This window comes from Epinephelus fuscoguttatus, linkage group LG11 (assembly GCF_011397635.1).
Source record: "Epinephelus fuscoguttatus linkage group LG11, E.fuscoguttatus.final_Chr_v1".
Lineage (NCBI taxonomy): Eukaryota > Metazoa > Chordata > Actinopteri > Perciformes > Serranidae > Epinephelus > Epinephelus fuscoguttatus.
This window is the reverse complement of record NC_064762.1, coordinates 32186596-32202585: the sequence shown is the minus strand read 5'-3', so window position 1 is coordinate 32202585 and position 15990 is coordinate 32186596. Positions and strand designations below refer to the sequence as shown.

General features: G+C 39.3%; 1 protein-coding gene across 3 annotated transcripts in view; it reads right to left on the bottom strand.

Annotated features, from left to right (window-relative positions):
* The window catches only part of senp6a (SUMO specific peptidase 6a), a 32567-nt gene extending 16577 nt beyond the window's left edge, over positions 1 to 15990 (bottom strand). The window contains exons 1-7 of one of the 3 annotated variants that reach the window (XM_049589343.1): positions 15878 to 15990; positions 9673 to 9766; positions 7452 to 7515; positions 6827 to 6933; positions 5806 to 5958; positions 1770 to 1840; positions 454 to 548 (exon numbers count right to left, since the gene is read on the bottom strand). In XM_049589343.1, the coding sequence (XP_049445300.1) occupies positions 454 to 548; positions 1770 to 1840; positions 5806 to 5958; positions 6827 to 6933; positions 7452 to 7515; positions 9673 to 9766; positions 15878 to 15908 (615 nt within the window). In that variant the 5' untranslated portion in view covers positions 15909 to 15990. The remainder of the gene's footprint in view (positions 1 to 453; positions 549 to 1769; positions 1841 to 5805; positions 5959 to 6826; positions 6934 to 7451; positions 7516 to 9672; positions 9767 to 15877) is intronic. The other 2 variants (XM_049589345.1, XM_049589346.1) reach the window with 2 other exon arrangements.

Here is a 15990-nt window from a genome sequence, read left to right as displayed (position 1 = left end):
CATTTTGTTTGGTGGGAGGGATGTTTTCCATGACATGATTTAGCTTTGGTATAAGCCGCAGTAACACACTCCCTGTCTGTGATAATGCTTTTCAGTCACACTGTCTTTCTTTCTAAAGGTCACTGGCTGATCACAGCACGTTCTGTCCCAGAGAACAGAACAGCTGAATATGAAGCATTACATGTCTACAGTAACACTGTGCCTATCTGTGGCTCTAGCTACAGAGTCGGAGGTGTGCTGCAGAGGATGTGAGGACAGACTGATGAAAGGATGATGGACAGGCAAAGGCAGAGCCCACTGAGAGGCTGCTCCACACACAGTACATCTCATATTTAAGGATTCACATTATCAACCCCAACAAACATACTTTAGGAGGAAGGACACGTGTGCAGTTGACGTGATTTCTGAGTAGTGTCATTTTAACCTCCGTGCTGCTGCTGTATCAGCTCTTACCTCTGCTGCTTTGACCTGTGAAGGAAAAGTACAGCAGTCCTCCAGGGGTTTCCTCTTCTGCTGGACACGACGCTTTATGTTCAGGGTCTCCCCTTCTGAAGGTTACACAATAAAACAATCAAGACAAAATCACTTATTTAGTGATATAATCTAATATTTAAATTACTCATTTTATAGCTTATTATAATTGATTTATAGTCAAAATTCTGGGTAAAATCTCACAATACTTTACAGGAAACTAGAAAGCACTCAGAGCATGCAAGGCTTCACTATCACAGGTGAATCAGGCAGCAACCGATGCAGATAGAAGACGCCAGAAACAATAAATATAGAATAGCAACAGGAATCAAACCATTTTTAAAAATATCTGATGACTGATATTGTTTTTGTTTGATACCTCTTATTATTATTTATTCATTTCGGGTTTTTTGTTTGTTTTTTGTTTTACATTTCTCTAATTTATCTGTACTTATTTCTATCTTTTTGCTGCTTCTGGGGATCAATAAAGGCTTAACTTGTCTTTATTAAGGCCCCATTCCTTATGGGCCAACATATCCGTGGATACCAATATATCTGAGATAAGCAAAAAATGGCTATTCTTACTTTTGCCAGAGAGATTCTGGTTAGTAAGTCACTGAAACCAAAATAACGGCCTGTTTTCTAACATGAGAGTGAAAACTCTGAGCCCTCCCAGCCTCCCCTTTCTCACATATTGTATCTTCCAAAATAAAAAATAAACACAGTGTGAAAAGGTGGATGACTAAAAACAACATGGGGGACAGTTTCATTCCAGGGTCACTTTTGTTTTCTTTATTTTTTTTTAAAAAAAAACCCATCTGATTATTTCGGTATTCGATGGAGTTGTTTCGGTTAGAGAGCCGTTCTTAGCCCAGCGAGTGTTTCATAAGCTCTCCTCACTCGGCCAGGAGCTTTGAGGATTAAATGTGTGAGGCCTGAGATCTCCTCCTCTGCTGGCAGGAGCAGGGAGGAGGTTCAGCTCGCATCTGCAGCCCTGCAGACGCTGCTGGCTGTCACACACGTAGTCACATGCATAACCTGCTCACACACGCTTTCCACAAATACAAAGATACCGATCAGTGGAGACACACACACAGATGCTGCGCACACATACCAAAGCCACATACAAGCAAACCACAAGCACACACACAAACACACACACGATTCAGTCTTTTCCTCCCTGCCAGTAACACAGTGAGCACATCTAAATTCAAACTATTGGCCAGTAAATTACTCCTTTCTCTTGAGAATGACAAAACAATCCTGTGTGACGTGTGCTGTGGAGCTGTGAACTCTACCTGAGATCTCTGGGCAGGTGAGGACGATGCTGTCCACTTCTACAGCTTGCTGCGTGGTGGAGAATTCGTTTCTGTGGGAGAAAAAAAAAAAGACACTGTGGTCAGTATAATCGCTGCATCAAACATGTTTTACATACAGCAAACAGCAGTTTGGGGACCAGGTTTTTGGACCACACTGAGAGGTGATGCTAAAAGTGTAACATCAAGAAGCTCACGTGTTAAAATATTGTATTTATTGTGACAGGACATGATGAATCTTAAATGCTTTTGCGCCAAGATTTTGAGTAAATATAAAGGCCTCTTGTCTGAGTTTAACCGAAGCTCACTGATAAGACTATAATTCCAAATCAACAAATTATCAAGGATTTTCAAGGCTCACGTGAACCCTGCAGGTGTGAACAGTTACCAGGCAAAATGGGTGTAAATACTTGTAGACAGACAAACTTCTTCCAAATTGCTAGTGAATCGGACAAGGTCACCCCCACCTCTTCACTGATGGTATTAGACATTACTCTCATTGTCAGTAATCCCCATGATAAAGTCTCTGATAATTTTCTGAAAAAAATAGTCACTATGCTTTTAGCAAAAAAAACAGAAGGAAATACTGCATTTGTTGGTGACTTTTTACAGCGGACGATGTCTGTGTGATTGATTCAAAATAAACTACAGTGTGTGGGTTTATGGTAATGAAGGAAAAGGTCACCCGGCGCAACAGTGTGGCTCATTAATGTGTTTTTAATCGTTTTGAACAATAATGGCGCTCTCCGGCACAGAGGAAGAAGTTTGGGGTTTTGATGTAAACACACGCAACAGATCTGGGTCAAATGTCACTGGATGGATGAGAAGCGACAGAGATCACTGGCAATAAGCTACAGATATTTCACCACGGCATGAAAAATCTGAGCCGCGGCCGGCTAATTATCAGCCAGAGTGCAGCAGTAAGTTGAATGTCTAAACTGCTGAATAACAAGCAAGGTCTCACTGCTGCCTGAACATCAACATCAGATTGTTTTACTGTTTTTAAACATATTTTTCTACAGATGGCAGTGAAAAAGTGACAGCAAAATAGAATTAACTGTACATACAGCATGTTCTTTATGACAATAAACCTTATACTGAATCTTAAATGATTAAAAGTGGATGTTAGCTGCAGCTCTACTGAGGCTGGGACAGATATGAATCAGTTATGAGCTGCTGCAATATGTGTGAGCCAAGTGTGAATGAACCCCAGTGGAAAAGGTTTTTCATGTTTTCAATGCTATCATGGTGCTGCGGCGAGACCTCCAGCACCGCCGTGAAAACATCTGCTGTGGAGGCCCTGGCAAGAGTTTGTGTTACAAAATCTTGTGAATCCAAAATTCTAATTTATACATAAGAGATTCTTACAGACAAAACCAATGCTGGAGGCAGTGGGGTAGAAATAATGCAGACCACTTTTATATTTTCTGGCTTTGTCCTTGAATTATTTCCACTGCTTTTGCAAGACTTTGCAAAGGAAACTGTGTAAATATTGGGAACAAATGTTGATTTGTCTCTTGTCACATTCTCATTGTGACATCTTCCCACATCAGCTTGAGGCGCAGGATGAATTTCTCTTGAATGTAATTTTGGCAACTAGCAAAAAAGCTCTCACACAAAAGTAGCTTCAGCCAAAACTTGCAAAACAAAGGACTACTGGAATGCAACTTTCAAGGAAGTAAAGGTGGGTTTGTCTAAATTTATCAGATGTAACACATTGTAATATGTAACATCTTATGTAGCTTTATCAAATTCACTTGGATACACTCAACACAAATACACTTTCTTTATTGTGTCTCGAATCTTAAAGAAATTAAATTACTTCTATATTTAGATTACCATCTATGTGTTGATTTATTTTATTTTTGGTTAATTTTATGTGGATGACAGATACAATATGTGTGGTTTGGGATTATGTAACAGCCCTCAGAGCCCTGACACACTGGTCGTTGGTCTATGTTGGGCTGCTGATGAGTCTGTATTCCTAGGTTATATAAGGTAAGTTAATTTTTTGCGACCATAGAGGTCTTTGGCAGAAATTCTTTGTAATAGTTTGTGGTAGTGTTCACTTGCACAGGGTAAATATAATTTGTTCTTTCAACAGTAGGTTGTGTTGTTTATGTGGGAACTAATTCACTAGCGTCTTGAATCCATCCTGTCCAGTTGCTCTTTTTTAATGATGAGTGCTGACGACAGCAGCCTGCTAGTATGAAGAGTTATTTCTTCTCACACAGGCGCAGAACGTATGTGCTGGTTGGCTGTTGGCTGTGGTCCTTTTGGTGTGCTCAAGTGCAACTTTTTTGGCTGAGACACAAGCGATGCAACAGTCTGCCTTCGTCACAACTAGCTCTTTGATGTCATTTTGGTGTATCTGTATGTGTATCAAGTGTGTGTTCTTGTTGATGTTACTATATTGATTGTATTTGCATCGTTGCATTGTTGAATTTATCATAATATAGATTTTTTTTTTTGTTTAAAAGTTTGTCAATTTCCATGTATTAGTGCATGAAAATAGTTCCAAAAAAACAAACCCAGGTAAGGTGGGCTTCAGGCTCTGCTTACATTTGAACAAATACAAAGTGTAAGCAGTTAGGTTTGGGAAAAACACTCATACTAAGTAAGTATCAGCACTGGAAGTAAGCACTCAACAACACTCTAAATTGTTAATGCAGCATTTAAGCAGAATTACTGCCTCTGTACGCAGTCAGGTTTTGTCACAGTCATGCAGAAGCTGCATTTTACACGAGAAACAGCATGTCAGGGGAAAAAAAAGGAAACCACACATTGACATTAAGTCTCACAGCATGTCAACAGTGATGCTGCTGACACAAACAAAACCTGGAATAAATGGAAATGTACGATGTTCTGGAGGCAGAAAACGGGCATGAAATGAGATCCAGTCTGTTAACAAAGGTTTACTCGAAGTGATGCAGCTGGATCAAAGTCTTACCTTTCCTTCAAGTCAAGGCTGCTTGAAGATAAAAATCAAAGAGAGAAGCATCTCACTAATGCAGTAATTCATTTTTTACAGCCTATACTTCAATTTAAGCGTTTTTTTTTTTTTACACCACATCTATTCAAGGGATGGATGTAATGATCCGGGGCACGCGTTCAGATTTAAATTACATTCATCAACATTTAAGAATATCTTATGTGCATCAAATAAAAGCTTAGTTTAATCCGAAGCAAGAAAATGCACTGTCTCGCTCGTTTATCTGCTTTTTCCAGAGTAAATCCAGTAATTCTGTCTGCTAGACTAAAGGTTTAAAAACTGAGGAGGCTTTCCCCAGGGCGATTCACAGAGTGAGAGACATGAGGGCAAAGATTCTGTGTGAGGTGAAAGGAGCAGGTGCATGCTGGTGATCAGAAAACAACAGGAAGTTTCTTATTGTGGTTTTGCCTGTGGTTTGGTCAGCAGTTAGAGCAGCAACAGAGGCTGTCACAGACAGCTCATGGAGGCATCTAACGTACTTAAACCCATTTCACAGTGTCATAACACTGTCAAATATCAACACAAAGACATGAAACACTTGTTTTTGGGTTCAGCGTCACTTGCCCTTTCTGAGGAGATCATGATCTCTAATGTGCATTGTGCATAAACGCCCATAAATCCGCTTGGAAGTCATAGGGGAAAAGTCGTTCTTTTTAATCCCAGAACTTGCCTGAGAATCACTACGGTTTTAAGTTTTCTTAAATATCAAAAGTGATCCAGTGATAGCACTGTTTACAATGTCGCCATGGATGCAGAGACAACCAAGAGCTAATTCGGCATACTTTTGATAGCGCCACTTTGCCAAATGTGAATCAGTATAGGCTTTGCTCAAGTTGTAGCCCACAGTGTAACTCACTGAATTCTCCTATTATGGGAGGTGTAGTTCCACAACTTAGAGAATGATCATCCTCCAAATAGAAGAAAGTTGTGTTTCTAAAAAAAACCTGGGTGTAACAAAGAGCAGCACAAGTCAGGAGTCAAAATCAAAGTCAAGTCAAAATGCAGCTCGAACTCGCTCCGTCTTACCTTTGGACTGGTTTCCTTATTGCAGAGGGCATTTGTGCGTGCTGAAAGTGTCGCCCTTGTAAAACGATTCCTTGTGAAGGTGCGGGACTGATGATAAAATAGTTGGTTCTGTTGGGCCCGGGGGAGGACGTTGCTACTGTGAGAGGGACCTCGCTGCAGAGAAGGAAGACAGCGTCAAGTCAAACATAAAGGAACCACTTTGTAGTGCTGTAAACAAACGTTTACTGCCATTTAATAGTGTAAATACAAGCACATCATAAGAACACTTTATGTAAGTGCCTGAGTTTAGCACTGACTAATCAGATTTACAATGCTCAATTGATCTTTTGCAGTATCTACGAGACATTTAGATACAGCATTTATACCATTTAAATCCATTTTAAAAACATTCTTTTATAAACTAGCAAAAGATTTATTTATTATAGGGCATTCAGTCTGGTTATGATCTCATTATTTCATTCTGTTTTCAACCTTTTTTTTTTTTTTTAGTTTTTTTTAATATGAAATGGTCTGTAATGCACTTAAATAAAGACAATACTTATAAAAATAAATGTATTACATTCCCATCACTGGGTTCACAGGAAACTATGTGATGAACAAACAAAATGTAATTAAAACGGAACAAAAAATTGATTTCACATTTTGTCAGGTGACTAAATGAGATTTATCTACTACGATAACATTTTGCCAGTTAATAAAAAAATGGTGTAAAAAGTCATTTCAGAATTGTTATTGAAATACATTGTCTATCATCCATATAGAAGAGCAGGAAAAAAAATCATTGTTTCCTACAAAGATCATATTGCACAATCTTGACTCTGACTTAAATCTGTTGGCAAGTGTAGATTTATTATTAAAGTTGAACTGCAGTCACTTTCTCCACATTTCTGACTTAGTTTAAATCACCAGCATTTTAATTTACAAACCTCCTGAAAATAATCATATTCCAGACTCTAAGAGCTGTGAAGCAACTAAAAAAACAGCAGAGTTTATATAAATATACACATATGCAGAACTGTACCTGAGCCTTTTCGGCGCCAGCTTGCTTAGAGGCCTCAAGTGATTATTTGGCCGGTTTTCATACGTTCTCAAAGGGTCAGAGGAAGTGAAGTGCCTAAGAGTGGGAGACTGAGGAGAAGACACACACACACACACACACACACACACACACACACACACACACACGCACATTAATAAAAAACGCGATAGGAAACAAGACTGTACCAAATGTCACAGGATAGTTATCAAGATATTTCACTCTGGATCAAAGTGGTGGAGTGACATCATCACATGTAAGCTTGTTACGTGCTGAGCAAAGTATGTGAAGTTCCAAAAACATATTAATTAACTACTTTAATTCCCCGTAGCTTCATCTGTTTTTTCCTGTCATAAATCAAATCTGGTGTGAACAACAACAACACAAGCAGCAGTACCAGCCCTCGAGGCCTCCTGCAGCACCTCAGCAGTGTTAGCTCATGGACTGCTGGAGTCCTTAGGGTGCCATTGCTCTGCAGCGCCAGGCGCCAGCCAGGCTTTGGCGCTGTCTGCGGGGCTAATCGGAGAGCCACGCGAACCCACCGGGAGTCAACATTAGCAGGGTAAGAGTCAGAAAATGAGAGGCAGAGAGGAGAGTGCTCAGGGTTTACCTTTTTCTCCTCGGGGGAGGTCGGCTGCTCCCTGTCCATCTCCTCCACGCTCACCACGCTCGCACTGAGAGGAAACGGAAAAAACATAATACATAAATATTATGGTCAGACTCTTGTGTGTGTGCACTTTACGTAATACATTTCTACACAGCATATTTTATGTTATTTTATATGTCTGTGTGTGTGTGTGTGTGTGTGTGTGTGTGTGTGTGTGTGTGTGTGTTTAGGTATAAAATGACATTTCTGCACAATGAAAGTGGATTCTAGGGTTTGACCGATATGGTGTAACATTACTGCCGTTATCTTTATTCAATGGTTTTAGTACTGACTATGGCAACAGCTGATATCTTTTATTATTTTCACATTGAAAACTACAACACTGGAGTTTGGCAGATACATATATTGTGCCCCTTTAGTCTACACTCACTGGGGAGGACAGATTATTAAAAAAAATGCTCAGTATTTTTTAATCAGTATTTCTTTAAAATAGCTACTTCCATCAGAAACTGATCATTATAACTGCCATAGAAGTAGGATTCGTTGAAGAGCTGTTGTATTTGATTGCATTAGTCTTAGATGGAAATAATAAACTCAAACTGGTCCAAATTAAAGCTAACTTCAACTTGATGCAGATTCTATTTGGTAAAACAACAAACTAACTAGTTAACTTGCTGCAAGAAGGTGAGCTTTCCTCTCATATTCCCTACTATGTATAGCTCATGATTAGAAACTTACTTTTTTTAGTTAGTTATTTTAATGGTGCTCTGATTAATTACTGAAAAGTGGACATATGTGATTGTTAAATTACACATTTTTCTTCTGAGGTTAGCAGAGACACCCTTTATTTCATAATTACATGCTATAGGAAACTGTTTTTTTTTTTTTTTTTTGCATTTGCATAAATGTCAGCCAAAAACTGCAGTATTGAAACTCAAAATACATGTTGAAGGTATTTGAGACAGTTTTGATAATACATAAAATATCTATGACAGAGCACTGGCGATGATAAACTATAACTCTATAATGAAACTTGGGCTTAATGAGTCATTTTACAGCTAGCAGGATTTAAAGAAACAGCTCCCCCTAAAATTAAAAAACAAAAACATGATGCAGAAGTAGGTGTGAGTCTATTGCTAGCTCACCTAGAACTGAGCGAGCTAACGTTGCAGCTCAGCTGAGTAAGATGCCATTAATGTTTACACCTTGCACTGTTATGAGCATGTGCCTCTAATCCATTAGCAGATGCACACTTCTTACTGTGTGGTGATTTGGTTGATGGCTGTAATTTAGTAGAATGAAAATAGTTCCTACATGAAACTGCTCACAACAAGGTCTGTGGATTATTTTGAGTAACTGTGTCATAGTTTATGGAAAGAGACATTACTGATAAGTTTGTAAAACATCTCAATGGCTGACATCTCCAACACTCTGCAACTCACACCAAATCAATCTGAAGTGATAAATAGCAATATGGGTAAGTGGAGGAATCCATGTTTTTGATTTTGGGATGAATTGTCCCTTTAAGCAAGGAAGCACAGAAACTCTGGTATTCATTACAGATGAGTCAATTAGTTCATAATTATTTAACTGCAATTTCAATAATCAATTACTTGTTTCAGTCATTTCTCATGCAAAACTACCAACTATTGATTTCTTACTTTTATATGGTTATAAATTGAATATCTTTGGGTTTTGGACATTTAAAAAGCCTCCCTCATTAGTGGCCTTTCACTATTTTCTAAATAATTTTATAGACTAAATGACTGAAAACAGGTTAAATAAATAAATCAACAAAGAAAACACTCATTAGTAAATCTTTAAATGATGATTAAATGTACAATTTTTTTAGAAAAAGATTAAAAAGGTGCAAAGAAAGCTGCATTTAACTGCAGGTTTAACTTTGTGATGAGGAGGATGCTCTTCTGTCCCGGTGATCAGTTTCTACTATTAGCCAACGTATCGGTCCAACCCTAGCAGATTCTGATTTGTAAAACAGAGAGGATTTACATTCAGACGGTGTTTTATGTGAGCGCACAGATCCGTAATGCTGCACTAAAAAGGCCAATGCATATATCATCAGAGACGGGAATAGCCTGCTCATCAGCAGAGGTGTCACTGGGGTCTTTTTCCTGTATGTGGAGGGAGAGCTGTGTGTTGGGAAAGTGATGCAGTGCAGCGCTTGGTGGTGCTGAAAACGAGGGCTGGGGAGAGAAGTGCTTACTCATGACTCCTTTCCTCTTCACTGTCACCAGAAAGAGAAAAGCTCCAGTTGTGCTTGTACCCTCCATCTCGCCTGGTGTCTGATCTATCCAGGGCTTGAATTGAATAATAAACCAGACTCACATCAGTGCAGGGACACAGGAGCAACACACAGCACATCAGCTGAAATGAAGCCACATTTTCACTGCTGATCATTTCAACTAGATGATAAGAAAAACTGGTAACAATTAGCAAAGGAGAACGTTTGGGTCCTTGCTAATTTTGCAAATATGCAACTGCAAAAGCATCTTTATAAATAACAAAAATACACTCATGTCACTGCAGTTAAGTTTGATCAAAGGGCAAATTTATCTTCTTTTTTTTGCAGACATAATTAACTAATTCTTTTAGTTATGATCAATAAGCATGTTTGGTGATATCAGGTGGATAATGCCAATATCCCTCTGTAAAAATAAGATTATTATTACACCACCAAACATTATGATTTGTGACATGAGTGTAGCTATTAAACTACTGCACGAGTAAAATTATTCAGCACCTTTTTCATAATTTTAACAACTTCAGAGCAACTGGAAATTGCATTTACGTCATTGTTAGAATACAGATTACCCTCAGCTTTAACAGTCTTGGACAATTTTTCCAATACACAGACCACCAATTTTTGTTTATTATTATCTTTTGAGATCAGAGCCAATGTCAAGACTTTACAGGTAAACATGTTTTTCACCAAGTGCTCACTTCCCATCAGAGTGTTCGTTAATATGTCAAATAAAAGGTGATAAGAGAGTGTTAATGAACAAAAAGACCCATAAAAGTCCAATCTAAAAAAAGGTTTTGATAGAGCGCAGGTAAACATCATTCAGTAATGAACTTCACCAGGTAATGAAAGGTTTAGATACAGTTAATTTCCCATTTAAATGCATCTGTAGAAGGTGAGTGTGTGGGTGAGCAGCGTACATGGGTGCAGAGGGTGAAGTCTGCAATCTGACTGAAGGCTGAGAGTCAAAAGGTTATTGGTCCACATAATGCCTCTTTCTCTCCTCTCTGTTTCCAGTAAAGTGAAGACATATACTGCTACCAATACTGAACTTATTAAGTGGTTTATCAAATTATGCCGGCCTTACAGCAGATGGCTTTTCAAGCTATTTTACTGTGGCAGAAAAATTACCAATGTCGGAGTAAAATCATGAGAGTTTTGCTGGAGTTGGTGTGTGCTGCTGTGATCTCAATCATTTGGTGGAAGGTGGTCATAAAACTGACAGTCTGAGCTGTCTTACATCAGGCTTTTTCTCGTCTTAACGTTCTGACAAAATCAAACAGGTTTAATATTATCGTAAGTGTTTACTCTTGGCTCATTCAAAAACTGAAGTTGAATGACATGAACATTGTCAACGACCAATAGCTGTGCTCTCTCCAGCACCAAACCGAGTTCACAGTAAACACGGAGCGGACTCATTTCTCAAGGTCTGTGGAAAAGAAGGAGATACTGGTAGAGTTGTGGAGTGAACAAGAGTCCGTGTTTAATTTTGTGTGCATCTGACACACACATCGGCACTTATTTTTGTGGGAAATCTTAACTTCTGAAATGATTCACCTCTCATTCCCAGGGTCTCCTCGTACTGAAATAGTACAGCTAACCAGCAGCGAGCTCAGGCGACAAAATCCAAAATGTTAAGTTATAGGCAATAGGCCCCCCCCCCCCCCCCCAGAATAATGCTATACCTAAATTCTTTTAGGTATCGCAATGGGTATCGGAGAGAAAACGCTGGATCGTTGCATCCCTACACCTACATTAAACCCCACCACATGAAAGAACGAAGTCCCACCTAGTACCCGTGTTGGGTAAAGAGGCAAAAAGAAGGTGCTTTTGTGGCATGAAAACCACAGACAGACCGCATAAAGTCAACTTGTAGAGGTTGAAATCGACACCGACTGGGTCAGGGTCTGATTCCCAACATAGCCTCTGATGCTTTAAGTGTTAACAGTCACAGCATTTTCCTTATAAGGTAGACTCTGTTTGCTTGTTCCTCAGTTTGTCTAAAAAGCTGCAAAGCATATTTAGTGTTTTTATTCTGTATGCCAGACACGCAGAATTTGGCATCTCATTCTAAAGCACCCAGAATTAGTTTAAAGTAAGTATTTTGAATCTTTCAATGTATTTATTCCTCTCAGGAGTGTGCATGGAAGTTTAGTTCAAAGGCTGAATTTGATTAAAGCCTGCTGGTGCATTCGTGTACAACTGTTTCGGAAGTGTTGGCCAGTAAAACATCTGTTATCTCAATGCTGATTAATAATCACCTCCATTATTCTGCAGTCAAGTTTTGGTAAAGACAATAAAGATATGCAAAGACGTACATTTTATGACCACTCAACAACAACAATAATTTATCTCCTTTTAGGAATCTTTGTTTAAAAACACAATGCCTTGGTGGTAACCTCCAGGCACAGCAGGTTGTACTAAACACTGTTCAATTACACTCATACTGCAGTTTTGTATTATAAAGTTGTTTTACAAGACCAACAATTATTTCCTGCATATTGGTTTTTGTTTATTAAACTAGCTTTCAGTGTATTTAATTATTTACGTGTTTATTTTAGCCAACATGAGCTTTAATGAGGTGACACGTGGCTGGTCTCTCTCTTTTTTTTTTTTTTTTTTTTAAATCAGAGGAAAACAAATATTTAAAGACGATAATGTACTGTATCATTATTGCATGGTACAAACATGGACAGCTCTTCTCTAATGAATAAAACACTTTTCGCAGTTAGCTGTCACGTGTCAGACAGACGGTAATTATAAACCTGCAGGAAATGTTTTTTAATTTAGTCACAGATTGTCTTATAGACTGGGTTTATTTCTGAAAATGATCTCTTTATGTTTTATTTACTGTATTTCCCTGAAGTTTAATTTTCAATTGGTGGATGACAACTGCTGCTGTCCACTTGCTTTATTTTAGTGTCTTCTGTTTTCTTACATGTGCAACTATGTTCATATACCTGCCAAAAGGGTTGCTGTGAAATAAGGAAAAGTAAAAAGGAAAGCAGATATATTTCAAACACAATAACATACCAACTCCTCCGTAATGCCAACCATAGATGCACAAATCTTAACATCTGCTGGATGTTGAGACAAGTTACGCTTTTTCCCACGAGGCCCTGGCTTCCTATTTCTTCCCCATATCAACTGAAATTTGTGAATATCAAAAACAACAGTCAATACCAAAACACAAAGCAGGGGATTCAAAGTTTCCTTCTTTAAACTAGGGGAACATAAGCCATGTAGTTAATAAATAAACATACTTTATTTTGGATGATGTATTCTCTGCTTTAACAAAATGATTTCTGTCCTGCCATTTTAAATCCAATGACCTCACAAACTTCACCTACATAGTCATGCTAATGCATGTTATCCATCTGGCTGCAAGCCCAGCAGGTAAACATGAGTTAAACCTCTTACAAGAATCAGTCTTTTCATACATACACATGGTTGAAGTACAGGCCCTAAAAGCTGCGTCTTTTTCTGTCCCACAAACCAAATTCTGAGCGTCTCGTCCCATTTTCCTTCTAGCGTCATACATAATGCTTCTGCCCTTCCCCTGCAGCTGCAGGAGTGGATTAGCAGACGCTGAAGAGATGGGGCTCATAGCATAACAGTCTGAACATTTTAGGGGTTAAACAGCAGCCTGTTTTTTATTGAATTATCCATTTCAGGGGCTTTTTAAATGACAAGAAAAATAATCTTCAAAAGTTCAAAAATCATACATTAGATTATGATCCCTGAGCTCTTCTGTCTCAGTTGGTTCAGGCATCTCCTTCAATCCTGCACGAGCCAAATTAAGCCCGTTGTAATCTCTTCCAGCTAATACACAGAGTCAGCCACAAACTCTGCGAGATTCATGCTCCATTTTCCAGCTTCATAAATCACAACAAATGCCCTGATAATGCTTGTGAGGGGACATTTAGGTTCCTGCTGAGCTTTAGTACACTCATTTATTTTACAACAGTGGATTTCCTGCTGGACATATCCACGATAGAGGATCTCTCACTACAACTATGACTACACAAACCTACATTTATCCAAACAGACCGACGTTAGAGGTGCTTGTGCAGCTGAGAGAGAACTTTGACTGTCACATGATCAAATACAACCAGCTTGTTGTCAATCATAACTGCGCTCAACCCTCAGTGGATGTGTAACTCATCTATATATTAAACACACAGTTAATCTTCCAAAAAGACATGATTCAGAGAGCAATCCTGGGGCTGGCTTCACCACATTTGCAAAATGAGATAATTTCCTCTCCTTTTACTCCATCTCTCCCTTGTTTCCTGTCATCTCTCCCCTAATTCTCTCTAATTACGACATTAAGTGCCCTGAAATAGAATAATTTGAAAAAAAAAAAAGCAAAGTTCTGTAATTAAAACACACCAAACTAGCAAGTCCTGTACAGCTTGCAAATGTATCTGCAATTTGAGAAACCTGACGCTGCCAATATTTGCATATCACCTTTGTGAAACTGGACCTGGCCCTTCAAAGACACATTATTGTAGCCAGGTAGGTTTCCTTTTAAATAACGCTGGATGTTAAACGTGTAATACTAACTATAACACATCCTTTGGACTGAGAATTTTAAAAAAAAAAGTCAAATACAGAAAGTTTAGCATTCAAGACTTCGGCTTCTTTTGTTAAAAGAACAATGCAGGCATTATTTTTTATTTTTCTGTCGTGTCAACAAATCCCTCGAAAAGACCAAAGCCTGCAGTGTGTAAAATCCGTCTGTCAGTACTTCCTGACTTCCGGTCTGTGGCTCTCAGCTCCAAGCCCTTCCTTCTGAAGACGTCCATCTTTAAGGAGGAAGAAACAGTGCACTTTTCAGGGGCTATATGGCAAACTAATCCACATTTGTGCTCTGGTGAGTATTTGGAGCTGTGGAGTTGAGTCAAAATAAACCAGTGTGTGTGGTCACGGTAATGAAGGAACATGTCACCCAGGGCAACAGTGTGGCTCATTGATGTGTTTTTAATAGTATGTGGACAACAGTGGAGCACACACAACAGTTGCTGGTTGATACATTCACTGTTGGTTATGATCTTTCCATGGGATTTGTTGACAGTAAGAAAAACATAGCATAACACCAGATGGATCCTTTAAATAAAAAGGGGTTTAAAAATGAAAGTAAGTATTATTTATTGACACTACAAATGTAAAACAATACCCAGCCTCATTCCTTGATATATACTAATTTCAAAACCTGTCTTTGGGTCTACTTTCTGAGGAGATAGTGGGGGCTAGGATGTTTAACAGCAACCCCTAATTTAACTGTAATACCTTAAGTAAAATTTAGCAGTATATCAAAGCATATTGTTGCATCCCTGCTTCCCTGTCCTCTTGATACTGCCACTGAGCAAGGCAGTAATGACAAATATAACCCAGTTTATCTCCTCTTCTATCTGTGAGGTGACAGGTGAGCCTCTCAATACGATGATTTAACACGGTTTATATGTTATATTTTTATGTTTTTAGGCATGTGCCATCCAAATTTACAATGTGAATCATTAGACAAAGTGAAGACCACCGTGAGTAATGTCACAGTAACGGTATTACACACTGGGAACATCATGTTTACAATTGGACTGGGAACGTTAGCCAGCTAATTTTTGAAGCTAGCAAGCTAGCACGCTATTTTTGAGACTGGTTGAGTGTCGGTTAATGTTTAAATGTTTATTATTGAAGTGTTGGTGTGTTTTGCTGTTATGTATAAACGTTATGTGGTGGCTAAAAGCCTCGCAAAGGCAGGAAGGCCTGTCTCCGCTATCGCTACATCCAGCTCTCACATTGCAGACGCAGCTAACGTCAGCGCTAACGGTGCTAGCTCAAAGCTTGCACGCCCGATAATCAGGCTACAATCCGTCGAACCGGACGGCCCGGCCGTTGTTCCGTCTTCCCCCTCACAGGCCCAGAGATGTGGCGCTGTCACCGGCCTGCCAGCGCTCATTTCACCCCAGGCTAGCTGAGGATGTCACACCAAGCAAGCGCTAGCGTTAGCCACTTAGCTCCAACTGTGCTGCTCCACACAGGACCGGTTGTGTGTGTGACACCAAGCGGACCCAAAAATCTGCCTCAGCAAGCAGAAATACCGAGCACGGTGTGCGGGGAAAATGGCAGCTGGCCGGCCGGTGCAGCGGTGCGGGGTGTCACAGCTTACCTTCGAAGAAAAAGCTGCGGTTGTGGGCCATGTTTATTCCATGATCCTCCTCAGATGATAGTGTTGCTCATCGGAGACCCAGGGCAGCAGTTGGGCTCTATGTATGTCTGGAG